Consider the following 17,396-nt stretch of genomic DNA (forward strand, 5'->3'; position numbering starts at 1 on the left):
TAATGTTGTGCATCATGGCCCTCGGGTGTACTGGAAAAGCACATTAGCCGCATATGCAAGGACAAGTAAACAATCCTAACGAGCATTGATTTGTTCCAAGTCAGTAGTAGAGGTTGTGGGTCGGCCTAATGTAACATGCCTGCACTCACGTGTACTGTTAAATGTTATCCCACGGCAGAGATTTAATTTCAGTTTTGCTTCGATTTTACTTTGCAATGACCACTCAGCAGCATCTTCTGGCCTACGATGTGTTTCTTAATGTGTGCCCCAGGATATGACCTATGTCAGAGACGTGTTGAAGTCATGAATAATGGTCCATAAAGCGTGTTGTCACTGCAGCTGCTGCTTATCACATGTTGTGTCGCTGCAGCTACTGCTTATCGCATGTTGAGACGCTGCAGCGACTCCAGGCGACTGTACACGTGACTGTAGGGTGTTGCTGCTCATGCAAGCCACCATTATATGTTCATTGTGAGTTTGTTTTCGATGTCTAAATACTGCGTGGTGCAAGCAGGTACATTCTGGCCTCTTCGAAGGTATATTCCTCTTTTGCAACCTTAACTGCTGAGTTTTGGGCATGGACACGCCGCGAGGTCATGCATTTCTGTTTCCTGGTTTGGATTGGATGTAAAACAAGGGGACGCATACACACACACAGTGATGGTGTCTGCATCCAAGATCACTGTGTCGCCGTCATACGCCCGCAAGATACCAATCTGGGGTCGGATTCGGGTTTAACACCGCCAGTCTTTGCAGGTAAAGCTGTTCCAGGCCGAGGGGTGGCAGGGCAGGAAAGGCGTGCCCCCCAGAGCTGTTTTCCTTGGGAACTTCCTGGCATCTCTGTGACTTTGCAGAATGGTGCGTTGAATGGGCCTTTTTATGCTTACATGTATACTTCCATGAACAAGTCCCCGGTCTCTGTGAAGGGCCTGTGTGTTGAGAAGGTCAAGCAGTCGGTGGGCTGAGCCCTCTCCTCCCTCTCACAGAGAGTTCACTTTCCTGAACCAGGAACCTAAAGGGAAGCTTTTGAAAGGCGGCCATGCTACCATTGCCTCGGCGAGGACTTCCTGCCCTTCCGCTTACAGCCAGTACGATAAAAGAACTGGATGTCTAGAAGCAGAGGAGTTCTCTGATAAGCTAATATCGCCAACTTTATTATACATATGATAGGGATAAATGCCCCCTGCCTTACATTTTAAGGAAATGGTATAAAGTACCTCCTTCCTTACGTTATAAGGATATTTCTGGTCACTGAAGGGGGTTCCTTGATCATGCAGAGGAATAAGACCACAGGCCCCATGAAACTTGGAGGGGATGTTCAATATCCTTTTAACGTACTGCTAGTGCTTAATTTGAGCCGGTGGGGGCCACAGTACTTAGGTATTCTTACTGTACCTTATATTTACCGAGTGCAAAAGAGGTAAAATACCCAAATCAGAAACCTAAAGGAAGAGAAACACGCCAAAACCACCACAAAGGGAGAAAGCAGGAACCTGCAAGAAAAAGGGGCAGTGAGTGTTTGGTAGTGAATTAAAGTCTGCCAACCTTGTTATTCAGCATGCTGACATTCATATACACCGGTCGCCACCACTCTTTCTTTCACAAATTAGGCACTGCGTGCTGTGAAGGGTGTTTATTCCTCATAAAGCACGGTCACTCCTTCACCCTTCCCACAAACTGAGTAAATCCTTGGTGTCTTGCTCTTTCATGGAACACAGTATGTTTGAAGACATGATGAGTAAAAGCAGAATCCAAAATGCAAAATGAAACAAACCAAAAGGTGATTGGTTGCAAAAAACTATAAGAATGAGTTTGTCAGATTAAAACTGTTGTATAGCTCAGAATATGTATAAACGTGTACAGAAATTCTCTCCACCCCCCCCTTTAAAGGTCCATAGTGTGCAAAAAATAAACATGCTGCCAGAAATATCTTCTTCCTGCTGATCATGGTTCATTTTAGAAAAACAGATTAGGAGATTGAAAATCCAATTCTCATTTGTAAAACTGCAGCTGTAATTATGCTCTGTGACCTGTCTTTCATTTTAGCTGCTGGCTCTGACAGCTCACATTATGACATAGCCGCTCAGCTTTAATAACTTCCTACAGTTAAGCAGCTATATCATTTTCTTAATACAGGTGACTAGAGACGTCACAACTTGACTGTAATAAGGAAATAAGACATGGACTTTTAAGCAAGGATTACAGGTTTCCATTTTTTACAGAGATTCAAGTCTTTAGTGGCAAGGAGTCAAAAACGATGTGATATATATCATTTCATTTTGAGCTACAGTATACCCTTTTCGGATTGTATGTCCTTTTATGTAGTAGAAAATAAAAGGTCGCAGCATCACCAATGCACAACTCCTCACCAGTGCACAACTCACAGTAGAGTATTGGATTTTGCTTAATACAATTTATAAGACCCCAAACCCTCATCTGGAAGGAGGTGAATCCGTTCATTATACGTGGTTGATAACATGTGGATGGCCCGTGCGGGAAGAGTTTTGATGTTGTGCGTGAGGTCCTTATGGTGGTCGGATCATTTTGCTGTGGACTCGTTGGTAAATTGAGAGGATTAAGCGATATAGTTGCATTTTGCATTTTCTTACGATCTTTGTGTGTGTGGTTTATCAGTGCATTGTTCATTGTAGGGGTTGCACGGGTGTGGTGTGGAAGGGTGCTGCAAAGGTGTCACAGTGGACTGCAGAAGTTATGGTCTAGCCGACCTTCCCCTGTGCTGCATTTGAGAAGTTCCATCCCAAAGCGGTATCTATGTGTTGGGTTCATATCAAGGATGTGGACAAGAGGTGGAGTATTATACTATGACTCGCATTGCCTATCGCCTCAGAAATAAGTGTTTGCGGAGATAAATCAACAAACCCACTTATGTGAAAATGAACTTACTGATTCTATGGATTAAGACAAACTATAAAATCGAAAATTAGAAAAAAAGGACGAAGAATAAAAGATTAATAAAGTATACATAATATGGAAAAGAAATTGAACACCTAAAATGAGTTCATACTTTCAGTCGTACGATAAAACTGCATTTTAAACCTAATAACTTCGGCGAACCCCCACTTAACCACTACTGGAATCTGGGGATCCTCACCTAAGTAATTTAATGAATCTGAACCTCAAATCAAGATGTGTAAATTAAACAAGCACTCAACAAGCAAATATACAAATTATATAATATTATATTTAATTCTCAAATATATCATAAATTGACATTTTTATTTTATTGGGGAGTGTGGAGCTTTTGTAAATTCTTTTAAGACCACTCATCTTTGATACTATATTCTGTTTGCTTTACTTGCACTACTCCAGAAAATCAATCTGAAGATGCCAACTCTATTTATAGCCTCCAATTTCAAATTCCTTCACATTTACATAACGTTTCACATTTTGCTTCCATTTTTACATGTACCTTGTAAATTTGTTAATATCATTCCCTATTCTTAGCAATCAAGGACCTACTGAGTAGGCATCATAAATTCTCAGGGGCCCATAAACAATAGGTTAATTGTGAACGTTTAACTAAAACGTCATATTTGAATGAAGGGGATTGACATGTTTTTCTCAGACTACAAAAAAAATATATAGCCTGGAATAATGTAGTCTTGACATGATCCCTGCCTGAATCAGCAGATTTTGGTGTCCTGTGGTGAGAAATGGGCTGACTGTAGATGAAGCCTAAAGATGCAAGTGGCCTTTATTTACCACTGCCCAAACTTGTGGTTGAAATCATTTTTGGATATTACCCCCAAAGTGGACCTTTTGCTGTTGGGGCTCTAGGGAGCTGAGGCTTTGTAGGCCTTATTAATGATGAGGTACCATTCTTGTCTTCCAGCAGTCATACCCCAGTATTTTCACTGCTCTGGAACCGCCCACTCATTTTCATCAGGTCGTATCTGCCATAGATACAGTCTGACACTGTGACTTCTTCCTCAAAGCCACGATTCAGAGTGACCTGAGGCTGGGGGTCATTCGCATACATCTCAAATCATTGGCAATGATTGTTGGCCCAGGGAGCAAGGGGGTACATATATAGATTTTAAAAGGATCAGTGTTAAAGCTGATTTAAAAAAAAACACACATTGCCAAGGGATAGACCTCTAAATGTAGTGGCCCAAATTAACCTCTTGTTGGCTTCTCCCTTTATGTATGTATGTATGTATGTATGAGGAATCAACATTGTGACTGGGCATCAGAGCACTTTCTACAACCCATGTACTTCTCTAGCTGTCCAGTCCGTTCTATCAGCCAGAAAGGGTCATGTAGATCTGGACAAAGCAGAGCAGATGAGTGGGTTAGAGCATTGGTTTGTTTACTAGTGAGAGAACAATTGCATTTTTAAGTTTGGTGAAGTGTGCCCTCTCTGTCATGGGGCATTGGCAATAAATACTATGTCCGCAGAAAGTGCACTGATCTTCATTTTCCTAGGCTTGCTGGACATACAGCATGCCTAGTTCATATGACCCTAGAGCACATAAACAGCTGTCTTACAAATTGTGGTTGGTACGCCATTGATCACAGATAAAGATGACCCCTACCTTGTGATAGTGCTGGACCTATCATGGCAATGTCAACCATCCCACCATCACACACACACTGAAGTCTCAAAAAGGATTCACTGGGAATGTGAAAACTGGTTCTTCTCCCAACTATCCAACTAACACTGCTTTATTCACATTGGCCCCTCAGGCCCCTCTCATTTCCAGAAGCTCCCCATTTCCTGCGAAGTCCCCCAAAGATCTAGGATCAACCTCTGCAAGGAACCCATTTGATCTCTGCTCACCAACACGTGTGAAAATCCATCAATTTGCTACTATCATAAATATCTACTTGAAAATCTCCTCCACTTTAGACATTCAATCCCTTAACACTGTCTCATCCAGGCCTGGATGTACAGCATCTACCTCTAACTTACCCACATCATAATCAAAGGTATCTTATTATCCAACAGCAACAACATGTCCAACCTTGGCCAGATTGCATGAACCTAGGAAGATTAGACTCATAGACCAACTTTCAGCCAGTGCCGAGTCAAATGGATTCTCCATTGACACCTCAATCCCACTCACACATCATATTGCCAAGTAGGCCAAGACCATATGGTACCAGCACTCGCTTCCAAGAAAATGAAGCAGCTGTTCACGCTCTCCTACTCTCACATCTGTATGGTGACAACGCCCTGCTGCACAGCCTTCCAGACTCCACACTGGCCTTCGCCAGAGGTAGGCGGTGCACTACAGCACGCCTCGTCAATAGCCTGAAGTAATATGAGCACATCGCCCATGGGGTAATGGATCTTTACTGGTTCTCTCTGACAACCAACACCACCTTCAAGCCTATCCGCATCATCTACAAAGCCATTGCAACTGACACCCCTGCCTATGAGGCTGACAAGCTCGCCATCTCCATCGACTCTCAGGACCAGCAGCCAGCAAACTATCAGACTGATGCGGAAGTAGATAGAAAAAACAACATCCTGACACCCACCTGGACCACCCCCTCGTCTTCCTCAACCTAGGAAAGCGCTGAAGACACACCTCTTTAAATAGCACCATGCCGTGGTATTGTAGTTCAGTGAATAGTACGCCCCCTCGAAACTCAGCGCAAACTCTGATTGGATCTGTATTCAACCCTAAAGAGTGCATCGCTGCCTTTTACTAGGTTGTATAAGTATAAACATCAGACTCTTACACACTTACATCCTGATGAACTCATTTTAGAGACTGTTTTTGCAACGTTCCTTCCTGGACTATGGAAAACTTGGAACGTTTAGCTCGAGCTGAATGGGAGGAAATGGCATAGGCCCCCGAGGACACATAAGTGTCTGCCATTATGTTGGTGAAAATAGTCAGAATTTACATGGAGGGAAAAAGGTTATTACTGAGTCACGTGAGGTTTGTGTCGACACAATCGAGGATACGAGCTCGCTATCCAGCTGGGAAATCTCCTGGCAGATGGTGAATAATTATGTAGAGTGTTGTTCTGCCGGGTGATTTGTTCATTTTTATAGGGTTTTTAGCCAGTGGATCTCTTTTCTGTAAAGCTGGTAGTGTGTCTTACAGGACTGTCTAGCTCAGACTTGCTTTGCACATTTTGCTCTCTTGGTATTCCAGTTGTGTGGATGAAACTATAGATTTGAGGTTTTATTTTTAGATACCAAAGTATTGTCTTTTATTGTAGCTTAACTCTTTTGCACCTTTTTAAACCTGGCCCAAAGACAGCTTTAGATGCTAGCATCCTCATGTTATTAAAATATTTCATGAATTTGAATAAATGCTTACCTGTATACATACATACACAGACATTGACCTTGACCTTGTGATAGTGCTGGACCTATCATGGCAATGTCAACCATCCCACCATCACACACACACTGAAGACTCAAAAAGGATTCACTGGGAATGTGAAAACTGGTTCTACTCCCAACTATCCAACTAACACTGCTTTATTCACATTGGCCCCTCAGGCCCCTCTCATTTCCAGAAGCTCCCCATTTCCTGCAAAGTTCCTCTTCATCCATTATTCTCTGTAGCTGCCACATTGTGCTTCCACCCACCACAGCATACAGCATGGGATTATGGGGTCAGCCCTCTTCAGCAGCTGGCTTTCTTTCTAATCACATGTGCACATCCACCTAAAAAGAAGTGCATGTTTGTACCGGGGGAGATGAGCCAATACTTTACTTTGGCGTTTTTTTTGACATTCTTTATCTTGTTGATTGTCATAGTCATTATATGTGTGTAATCAATATCTCCAACTTACAATAATTCAAAGCTATCAGTTCCTTTGTTATATGGCAATAAGCGCCATAGTATCCTGTGATGTGCATTAACACATGTTCTAAGTACACCTGTCTCATGGGAAGCTTGCATATTCTTCTCTTATATGCCTTGGTTATTTATTTTAATTAATGCTAGCATGTGGCTGCAATGTTTGGATTGCAGCATATTTCCTCTAGTTCTTCTTTATATTTTTGTGGCATATCCTTGCAATAAAAACCAAACATTGCACCACCTTGTAAGTGACATGCCTGGTAGATTCTTGCACTTGCTATCATGCTGCAGTAGAGTCTCAGCAATATCTTTAGTAAGTCAGGCATGAGGAAAAAAGGCCTCATGTAATGGATCAGCAATGGTCTGTCTGAGTTTTTTTGTCTCCTAAATGCTTCTACTACTCGTTGTGGGATGTGACCTTATGATAGTGAAAGGAGTATACCTAGAGACCTGGATTTCAGCATGATGAAACCACAATAAAGGAGCGATTGCTGGAGGTGAAGGCCTTCCCATGTGTCTGCCCTGAGTTTATTCACATAATAATATTTATCCTTGTTTTTAAGCCAATGCATGCTTGTGTGCCAATGCTTAAGATGAGAGCTGCAGCCCTTTCCCTGCCAGTACTACATGCTTGATTGACATGAAAGCCGTCCGTTTGTAGGCAAGCACGCATGTCATCCAGTTTGTGTGTAACTCGTGCTTGATAAGTATGGAAGCCATCCTTGTGTAGGCAAGCGCGCATGTCATCCAGTTTGTGTGTAACTCATGCTTGATATGTATGGAAGCCATCCTTGTGTAGGCAAGCGCGCATGTCATCCAGTTTGTGTGTAACTCGTGCTTGATATGTATGGAAGCCATCCTTGTGTAGGCTAGCGCGCATGTCGTCCATATTGTGTGTAATCCTGGGCACCATACTTGAAGAGGGTACACTAGGGTTTTACAGCACCAAATGTATCTGCACATATGGTTGAGGCATAGAGCGTTTTTCAAAGAGATAAAATCCCAATATTTATTAATTGTACGACATACTTTAGTACTATATGCAGTGTTGATGTTGTCTAACTGTTCGCTGTTTTCTGAAACAGGTACGCCATTCTGACGCCTGAAACGTGGCCTTCGTGGAGGGGGGATGAGAAGCAGGGCGTCCTGCACCTCCTGAGATCCGTTAATATGGACCAGGATCAGTTCCAGCTGGGAAAGACCAAGCTCTTCATCAAAGCCCCTGAGTCGGTGAGTATGAGCGAGGGACTTTGGCGTTCTTGGATCTAGTCCTGTAACTAATGGCAACAGACACCTGCTGGGGTAGACTTGGCAGTACTGGACAAAAAATGCTGCAACTCACCCAAGGTCATACTTTAATGCTACTGATAACTGTGTGGGTGAAATAATTGAATTTTGGGTTCACAACCAAAGGGATAAAACAGATGATTTTTGACTAGAGCCTGCTGTTTCTCCGAATGTGACTTACACACGACTTAGTTGTGACTCACGTCTGAAATTTTAGCAAATCGCACATCCTCCCGAGGATTGGATGCATTATGTCTAATGTAACTCTAATAGATTTGGTCGGTGTGTTGAAGCCTGGATATCTTGAGACCTTGAAGGATAACTGAGTAAAAGGTTTAAGTTCAACACCCCTTCTTTGAGTAAGTCAGTAAAAACACAGGTCTTGCATAGTTCCAGGGAAGGACTTCCAAGACCAGTCAGGAGACACAGTTTCAGGCACCACCTACATATGGGGCACATAGCTGGGACTCAGCAAAGGTTCACCAGGACATGAGTGTCCGCAGCTTTAGAACCACTAGCGAGTGCACGGTGACAGTCCCTCGGCACAGAGAGGCTTCAGGTAATGCTTTAATGTTACTGTACGACAGCAGATTGTGTAAGAGTGGCTGGAGTTAAATAAACTGAGGGCTCTGGCTCATGAAGTGGAGAACGGATTAGAGGAACACCAGGATAATACCAGAGACCAAGAGGAGGAGATTCATGGACAGACGAAGGAGGCTCAGCGGTCCTTTCCTTCCATCACTTCATATGTAGGTGTGAAGTACAAAGCCATTTTGCATTTGCGAATTGTGCAGGTGGCAAAATCACATGGTTTGTGACCGCAAAATGTTTTTTGTTACCTACTAAACCCATTTTGTGATTTGGTACACCCTTTTCAAATTGCGAATTGGGTTTACAAACTCCTTCTGATTTGCAATTAATGAGCATAAACAGCAATTACCCTCGTAATTGCGAATCACAGTGAGCTCGATCAGTCAATTGTGACCGCAATTGTGATGAGCGCAAACCAATAAAAGGTTTCTGGCTCCTCAAAGGAGGTGGTAACCCATTCGCAAAGGGGAAGCTGTCTTCATTGGACAACTTCTGCTCCGGGAATATTTTCGAGTGTCCATTGCCTGATCTTTCCCAATGTGTTCCCAAACAGGAAACTACTTTTTAGCTGTACTGATTCCTTTAACAAACACTGGTCACGTTAAAGAAAAAGAAACCATTTTCCTGTTTGGGAATGCAAGCGTAGAGATTGTGGTTTTCTGTTCTGTGCCGGGAGGGCTGGACTGGCCGTAGCGGCCATCGGGTGTTTGCCCGGGAGGCTGGAAGGGTGGGGTCCGGTTTTAGAGGGATGGGGGCCGGTTTTGGAGCAGTGGGGACTGATTTCGTTACTGGGGGCCGGTTGTGCAGCTCTGCTGCAATATCGGCCCCTGATAACAAATACAGCAGTGCTGGGGGGCGGTTGTGTTAGGGCTGCAGTGTTTCACGCTTACCCCCCCTCCGCAAAGGGATAGGGGCCGGTCCGAATACATTGCCTGGGCTGCGTTCGGTTCCCAGTCCGGCCCTACTTGCAGGTCACTATATCTCTGATTGTAGCCAATCACTGGGGCTTGAAAATAGTGACGTACCTAATTAATATTAATTAGGGAGGTAGTTCTGCGACTGAAGATTTTGAGATGCACGTTTACATTTAGTACTTAAAACACAATGCAAAAGTAGAGACAGTTCACAAATACTCAGCGGACCTTTGTGACTATTATTTGCAGCCTGTCCTTTTGTACATTGGGCCCCTAGTTACAGCCAGATAGATTACCCTGTGTATATAGGAAATGAGGAGTGCCTGACTCAGTAGAGGGCGCGGCATGGCGGAGTATTGGCGGTTCCAAAACCAGCTGGGGCGGTGTTTGGCTCCAGTCGCAAGCGGCACAACCATACTGAAGCGAGTTGCTCAGGTAAAAATCAAACTCCAACTTCATTCCCTATAAACCATGTTTATTCCATGTTCTTCAGTATTTTTCAATTCACAACGGAGGCAAATTAATTCCAAGCTTCAAGTGCTGCAGACAGGACGGTCCGGGCTTTATCTTAGAGCTCAAAGTAATTAACAATGCACCCTGGTTAATCACGAAGATATTGGCCCAACGGATTTCGGGCTTTAAGCCCTTCTTCAGGGGTAACTGAAATTGAAGGAAAGTCTATTAATATTGTGAAAAATCTTACAAGACAGAAACCAAAACAAACCTACAAAACATGCAGTCTTTACCGAAATGTGCAATAAAGGTCACTCCCTGTGCCCAGTTGAACTATGAAATACATGCAAAATAAAACAAGAATTTCTAAAATAACCCAAAAACGTGTATGCTGCTGCGCTAAAATATACGAGCTGTAACGATGCGAACTCCTAATGAACAGCTCTGCGGGTCGAACTCAACTGAAAGAAACAAACCCATCATAAGCCTTGTTTCAAACTCACTGCGCCGCGGATGTAGGAGGAGTTCTGGCGGTGCCAGCCGGATCCAGGGGCGCTTCTCAGTGATGCAAGACAAGGGGGTCTCTGCAGATTCATGGCTGCGTTTCAGCATATGGCAGGATTTCAAACAGGATGTATAAACTGATGGACTCATGGTGGTCAAGAGAGCAGGCCAGTCATTAAAGCACTGATATTTCTCAATCCAGAGGTGAGCAAGCGGGAGTGGTGAGTTACTTCCAGCTTTTATAAGTGCACTAGCCCCATTCCTTTGAAGCCTGAGCATTGGTCATCACATCAATGACACATGTGCTTGTTCTGTTGGAAAAATATCAGTGTTGAAATCACAGGAAAAGGTTGTGTTCATTGGCCCTTCCTGACTTGTTTTTATTTCGCAGAAGTCCACAACCATGCTACGGTTTGCCACGGTCAGTGCTTTATTTACACTGTTGTGGGCAGAAGTGCCAAAAAACAGAAGCATTAGGAAGTCAATGACTTCTACCCATTGCGGTGTGCTCAAATCATCCCTTCCTGCTATATTGCCTCTGATTTATCCGTGCCCTGGCTTGTAGGTGGTTTTAAACCTCTCCCCGATTCGCCCCTACTGCACTCCGTGCTTCCGGATTGGTGCTCAGTCAGCTCTGCGTGAATATTCTGGTTTTCCTCTGGTCTCTGACGCTAGTACCCTACCTGCCACCTCAGCTATAGACTCCTGAAACAGGAACTCTCAAGGAACGGAAGCCCAAACATGCATCTGAAGCTCTGTTAAGATTGTTATCATCAAAACAGTTGGATCCCTCACTACTCTTGTCAGCCTGCACTGGACCAGCCGCGGTCCGTGCAGGTAACAGCTGTGGGGCCATGAAAGGGGGGATTTCGAGGAACGATGCAGAGGGAAAATTAAATAAATAATTAATTTTCCCTCTGCATCGTCCCTCGAAAACTCCCCTTACACTGCCCCACCGCTGTTACCTGCATGGACCGGAGTTGGGGTGACATCTGTACTCCCACTGCTTGTCCTTGGACTGTTCCATTCATCTGAGGTCCTTTGTGTTCACGGATAGTAAAACCCATGTCTCGGGGTCTGAATGTACTACAGGTCGCATCCTGACCGTGATCGTAAACCACTCCAGCAGAGTAACCACTCTCAAGTGAGTGCCGAGAGTGGCTCTTCCAATGAGACATCACTCCTGTTCTTTGTACTCCAGGATCAGTGGGAGTGCCAGACAGGGCCGTACAGCAGGCGGAGACAGCCTGTCTGCCTGGTACAATGTCCAAAGCCAGTATTGACAATTTTGGGATTGAGCCCAGTACTAGATTGAACTCATCAAGCCTATCATTGACTATTAAGGATTTCTGTGTATGGAACTTTAAAAACCGCAAATCCATTGTATCTTGCGAATCTTGAAAAAGCCCCAGGTGAATGGGCCACAAGGGAACAAAACACGTGTCGCTGCTCTTTGTGAATAAAGCTCACAGCTACACAAACATACTACGAGCTATGTCTGGATTTGTTGATTTGTGCAATACTTTAAAGTGACGACATTCACTCATATAGCAGAAGCAAGGGGAGGACGCACTCATCTCTCTTACAGCCTGCCTGCCTGCTTTGGTTGAGATTAGGAGCACCTGCTAACATCCCTATTGTCCCCATGTGCATTGCCTTTCTGCTCATTATGCGCTCTTGCCTTTGGCGATTACCCATATTTGAGTGGGATTGAGATTGATTAGCACCCTCCGAAGAGGGTGTTAACTGATTCTCTAATAGTAGGCAGAAAAAATGTAAGTTATGATGCTTTTAACTAAATCTGCAATAGGAATAAATACACCCTAATATTAACCCTATAACTTGCAACTGTCCTTTCAGTGTGTATATGTGCATCACTGCAAGATGCCTACCCATATATCTGTGTCCTGTGACGCCCACCCCACCACCTCGTCCTGCGCACAAACATAGTCATACATAGACAGACACAATAGATTTTGGAATCTGTGTGTGTATCACAAAATTTTAAACGTTCGATGCATCGAAACTTCTTAAAATGGAATTGTGAGAAAACAAAGAGCCAATTGAAGGCAGCTCCTCCAGTGTCATTCCCGCTCACTCCCTCCTTTCCCGAACCGCCTTTGAAGAGGATCACACAATGTACACGAGAGCCTTTTGGGGGGGTCTGCCCCATTTGTGGACTCCATTAAGTGCAGCAGGCTGTCTGGCATCGTGGACAGCATGGCTCTGGGGCCGAACAGTAGATGATGCCCTTGGTCCTTACATTATATTGTCACACATCTCAACCACTACAAGCGCATGCGGATGGGTAAAAGTCAATAGCAAGGTTTTTTTCTCACCAGCGGCATCAAGTGACGTAAAGCAGAAAAATAGTGCAATCCAGGTCGATATCACTTGGAACAACATGATATTAAAATTATGATTTTATGTGCAGAGGGCCAGATAATTTTTCTACTGCTCATGCAATCCTGTGGATCAGATGTGCAGCAGTGTAGAGTCATTGGGGAGCCATGCACAACAACGTGCATAGCACGCTCACTCTGATCAGCCAGTTCCAATTAGTTTTACTGTCCAGATCTACAGGCACACGACTGATAGCGGAGTTGGCAATTCGTGGCCGCCCTCATTATACCTGCTCATTATGATCCAAGAGAAGTGATCGATGCCAGGTGAGACGGGAAATCAGCATTCAGCAGAGCACTGACTACAGAAACGGGGGGCATATGGCCCCTGTGCCGCCAGAGCGTCACTTTTTGTGACGCTCCGGTGGCGCAAATCATAAAATCATATCTATGAGGCCACGCAAAGCCACTATGCGTGACTTTAAATGGACTCACAGATATGGATTAAGATAAGATAGTGCAAATTGCTGCGTTGCTTTACACTGCGCTCAGGAGACATTCCATGGGTGTTGCAGTTGGTTTTCCCACGCAACACCCATGGACGTTGACACTGCCCCAGATTTACAAGAGCATTTAAACCTAGGAAAGCACCAACACCTTATGCCTCCCGAGGTGAAGCATAATGGGGAGAAATAACTTTATTTCTCCTCGTTTTTTCCTCTGTCTATGTGTGCTGCATTTTAAAGCACACATAAAAAGAGGAAACGCATCTTAGGATTGGTTCCGTGCAGGAAGGTCCCCCTTCCTGCACAAAAACAATCCAGATGACAACACAGGCACCCTTGCACCGTGTTAGATGAGTGCCTGTGTTAGAGCTGGTCTGCCGAAACAGTGCCAGTGCAGGGAGAAATTACAGGAATGCACCATTTTGCATAAATATGGTGCATTCCTGCCCTTTTACTTTGGCATAGGGCAGTGCTGCGCTGTCCTACACCAAATCCGCCTAAATGAGGGTCCTGGTCCTTCTCTGCTCTCGCATAGGAGAAGGGATTTACTAAATATGAAATCTGGTCTAACTGCTAAGGGCTTCCAATGGACACCATCAATAACATTTATTTCATGTACTGAGGACTCAAGTGACATTAAATATGAAAGTAAAATGATGCTTGAGCTGTCTATAATGTCACTTGAAACTCTGAGGTTGAAAGCTCCATGTTATCGAAGGATATGACAAATCAATTTTAGGCTGTGTCGGCCCCTATCAGCTACAAATCCTCGTTCCCTGCTCAGCAAATCCCATGAATCAGCTGCACAAGGAAAAAGCAGTCATGGTAGAGCCAAGCACAACATGACCTCACCCCCTTCAGACCCTCTCTCCCACCAGCTTTTCATTAAAAGTAATATATCTTTGGTTCTGCCACAGCCTGGCATCCTGCCAACTGCCTGATGGTGCCTACCCCTACTCTAAATACCATGCATCGTGCCATCCTCCACCCTCAAACTCAATAACACCCTTCCGCACCCCATCCCAATACTTAAAAAAAAACACTAACTATCATTCTACCGCTGCCACCAGGTCCCAGTCTTTAAAAATGCAGTAACTGGAGACCCTGCCACCCCCACCCCCCCCCCCCCGCCTTCCTCGTCCCCTTTCTCCTTCTCTGCTCCGGAAGCTGCAGTCTCTACCAGCGCTGGGATGACACCAGGTGTGAGAGAGCTCCTGCTCACCTAGACCACAATACTCTCCGCCATGGATCTGCACAGACCACGGCTGAGAGGGGAAATGGCTGTTGGTGGCCAGGAGACCCCCACGTTGCTACTACTCAAATGAATGTACTCAACTCACTTATCTCAGGAAGATGGAGGATGGAGGTGACCCTCACCAGATGTCTCTAGATGACAATGGTGAGCTTCGGGAGCCATCTTGTCGCTGGCGGCAGCAGCAGCGTGGATGATGCCAGTCTTCGTGAACAAGCATGCTTGTGATCGGAGAGCCCAACTACATTATGGGTCCCTCAGACACCATTAGGCCTGCAGGGTGGCAGCCTTGTCTGTTCTTCAGAATTGAATTATACTGTCACGGCTCTGATGTAGTAGACTCAGTCTTATGCACGTTAATTGAGCATGGCTACCCCCCATTTGTGAACCGTTTGGTTTCAATCGAACGGTGCTAAATTTGTTGTTGCAGCTGAATCTTCTAGGAGCCATTTTGCTTCTCCCTCTCTCATGCAGTGACTCCTGTCCGTCATCTCTGAAACTTTGGAAACTCAAGCCTAAAGCTTTGCGTTTGACACATTGTTTCATTGGTCAACGCTTTTGGGTGGTTATTTGTTGATACCGCTGCACAGTGTCGCAGTCTGACTCTTTTTTGCGCCAATTTTTTAACTGATGCTCAGTGCTTCAGGATTGTGACCCCTGTTGGTCAAATTCCCTGACATCAGCTGTGCAGGGCTCAGGGCAGCCAGTTAACCCTTTACAGCCTCATATTAGAAATGCAGTATGTTCAGTGAGCATGCATTTGTGAAGCATCAATGCTCTTTTCTAAGAGGAAACAGATATAAAAGGATATCACCTACAGGGTTTCATATCTGCCTGCCTTCAGGAGATTAAACACAGTCCTGTAGTTTCATCCCTTTGGGGCTGGTACTCGAAGCTGTTGCAGGGCGCAGTGCTGAGATGTAAGTATAGTTGAAGCTCATGAGGGAAATAGTGATCCTTCGAGGACCTGAATCCTGATGTTGATCCACAATGTGATTTATTTTTTACCCTTTTGGCGTGGGGGGGGGGGGGGGGGGGGGGTCAAACGGCAGCTGCAGCTGAAATTGAAGGCTAATTTCCTAAATATGCCCAGAGACATTCAGTTTCGTTCCTCTGGGGTCTCGTTTGTGCAGTTGACCAAAAATGATGCAATACGAGCATCTCCCTCAATTAGAGATCTTATTCGAGACGATGATGCCCCGCGCTGCGATTTGACCCCTTTGGGATCTCGATCTCCAAAGCAGATGCGCAGCGTTGCGGTTTCGCCGCTTCGAGGCACCTCTTTCCTGAGTCTGATCCACAGTTCTTCCATTGGACTCCTTCGTGTTCAGACTCTTAATGGGGGCCCACAGTGCTGCACTTTGATTCCATTGGGGCCTGATTCCTTCAGAAGGCCCACAATGCTGACTCCTTACTCCTTTCGGGACCTGCACCCTAAACGAATATGTGACGTTACAACGCGATCAAAATGATCGCGGAACGTTACATCGCAGTCTTTACAATGCAAGTCGTTACAACGCCTTGCGCTGGAGGGCGCTGGACTTAGAAATAGTATGATTTACTATTCCAACACCAGTCTACGTACAGTAGGGAAGGTGTTGGAATAGTACATCATACTATTCCTATGGTTAGAGCGCCATCCAGCGCAAGTCATTGTAACGACTTGCGTTATATTACCCGCGATGTAAAGGCATTGCGATGCAATGCCCGCGTGGTAATGGATGTTTCCCACCCTAAACCAGTGTATGGAGCTGCGAGGCAAGACCTCTCCAATCCCTCATGACCTCTCTCACTCAAGTGCGTCACCGTGATTTGAGGAACCAATCACAGCCCACATTCACACTCATCGTTAGTCACTGTGGTGTGAAATACCCAAAGCAGCACAACTTTTTATAGTCCTAGTTAGAGCGGGTTGAATAAACCGTGCAGGAAACACCTCCGAAACCACAGCCCGGCTATAAAACGTCTGCGACCCCCCTGACTGTGGTTAGAGTCTCGAGACCCCCTGACTGTGGCTAGAGTCTCGAGACCCCCTGACTGTGGCTAGAGTCTCGAGACCCCCTGACTGTGGCTAGAGTCTCGAGACCCCCTGACTGTGGCTAGAGTCTCGAGACCCCCTGACTGTGGCTAGAGCCTCATGCCTGCCCTGAGGCCAGGAGTGGACCTCTGAGACTCAGTGTGACCACAGGTCACTCACGAGTCAATGTTTTCTGTAGTACATTTCATATTTTATCAAAAAGTCAAAACAAGAAGTTGAAACACTTCATTTAAAGGGTCAGCGATGACAATGTGAGGGGAGGAGGAACAGTAAATGGATACAAATCTTAATAGTTGAAGCAAAGTTAAGAACTTAAATGATAAAAGCGAGTAGCTTGACTTGGCTCATAACCAAAAGTTCTGTAATTATACCCTGGAAAAACAGAAGACGACAAGTACAGGGGAGCAGCTAGGCTTGCTCGTGGCATTCCTTGTTTTGGCATGCATGCGTATGATGGGTCAGTGATTTATGTGCAACTCTTTTAATGAAACTTTATTGTGAGGAGAACACATTAGTTATGTCAATGTCATACGATAGAAGAAGCCAGGTCTCTGACATTTCCAACATGCGGAGCAGCATGGCAGCTGAGTTGTGTGTGTATTGGAAGCAAAAGCATTCCGTCCAAATGAAGTGAACCAAGACGACAACTCTGTCTGTACACTAATTACTGAATTATGAATGCTTGAGACGGGTCATCCATTTCCCGGGGGCATGGTTT

General features: G+C 45.0%; 1 protein-coding gene across 2 annotated transcripts in view; it reads left to right on the forward strand.

Annotated features, from left to right (window-relative positions):
- MYO1E (myosin IE) overlaps positions 1 to 17,396 on the forward strand; it is a 541,337-nt gene that overhangs the window by 426,877 nt on the left and 97,064 nt on the right. For both annotated transcript variants that reach the window (XM_085643738.1, XM_085643737.1), the window contains exon 19: positions 7,877 to 8,021. In XM_085643738.1, coding sequence (XP_085499864.1) covers positions 7,877 to 8,021 — 145 coding nt within the window. The remainder of the gene's footprint in view (positions 1 to 7,876; positions 8,022 to 17,396) is intronic.

Source organism: Triturus cristatus, chromosome 3_1, assembly GCF_964204655.1.
Source record: "Triturus cristatus chromosome 3_1, aTriCri1.1, whole genome shotgun sequence".
NCBI classification, from domain to species: Eukaryota; Metazoa; Chordata; class Amphibia; order Caudata; family Salamandridae; genus Triturus; species Triturus cristatus.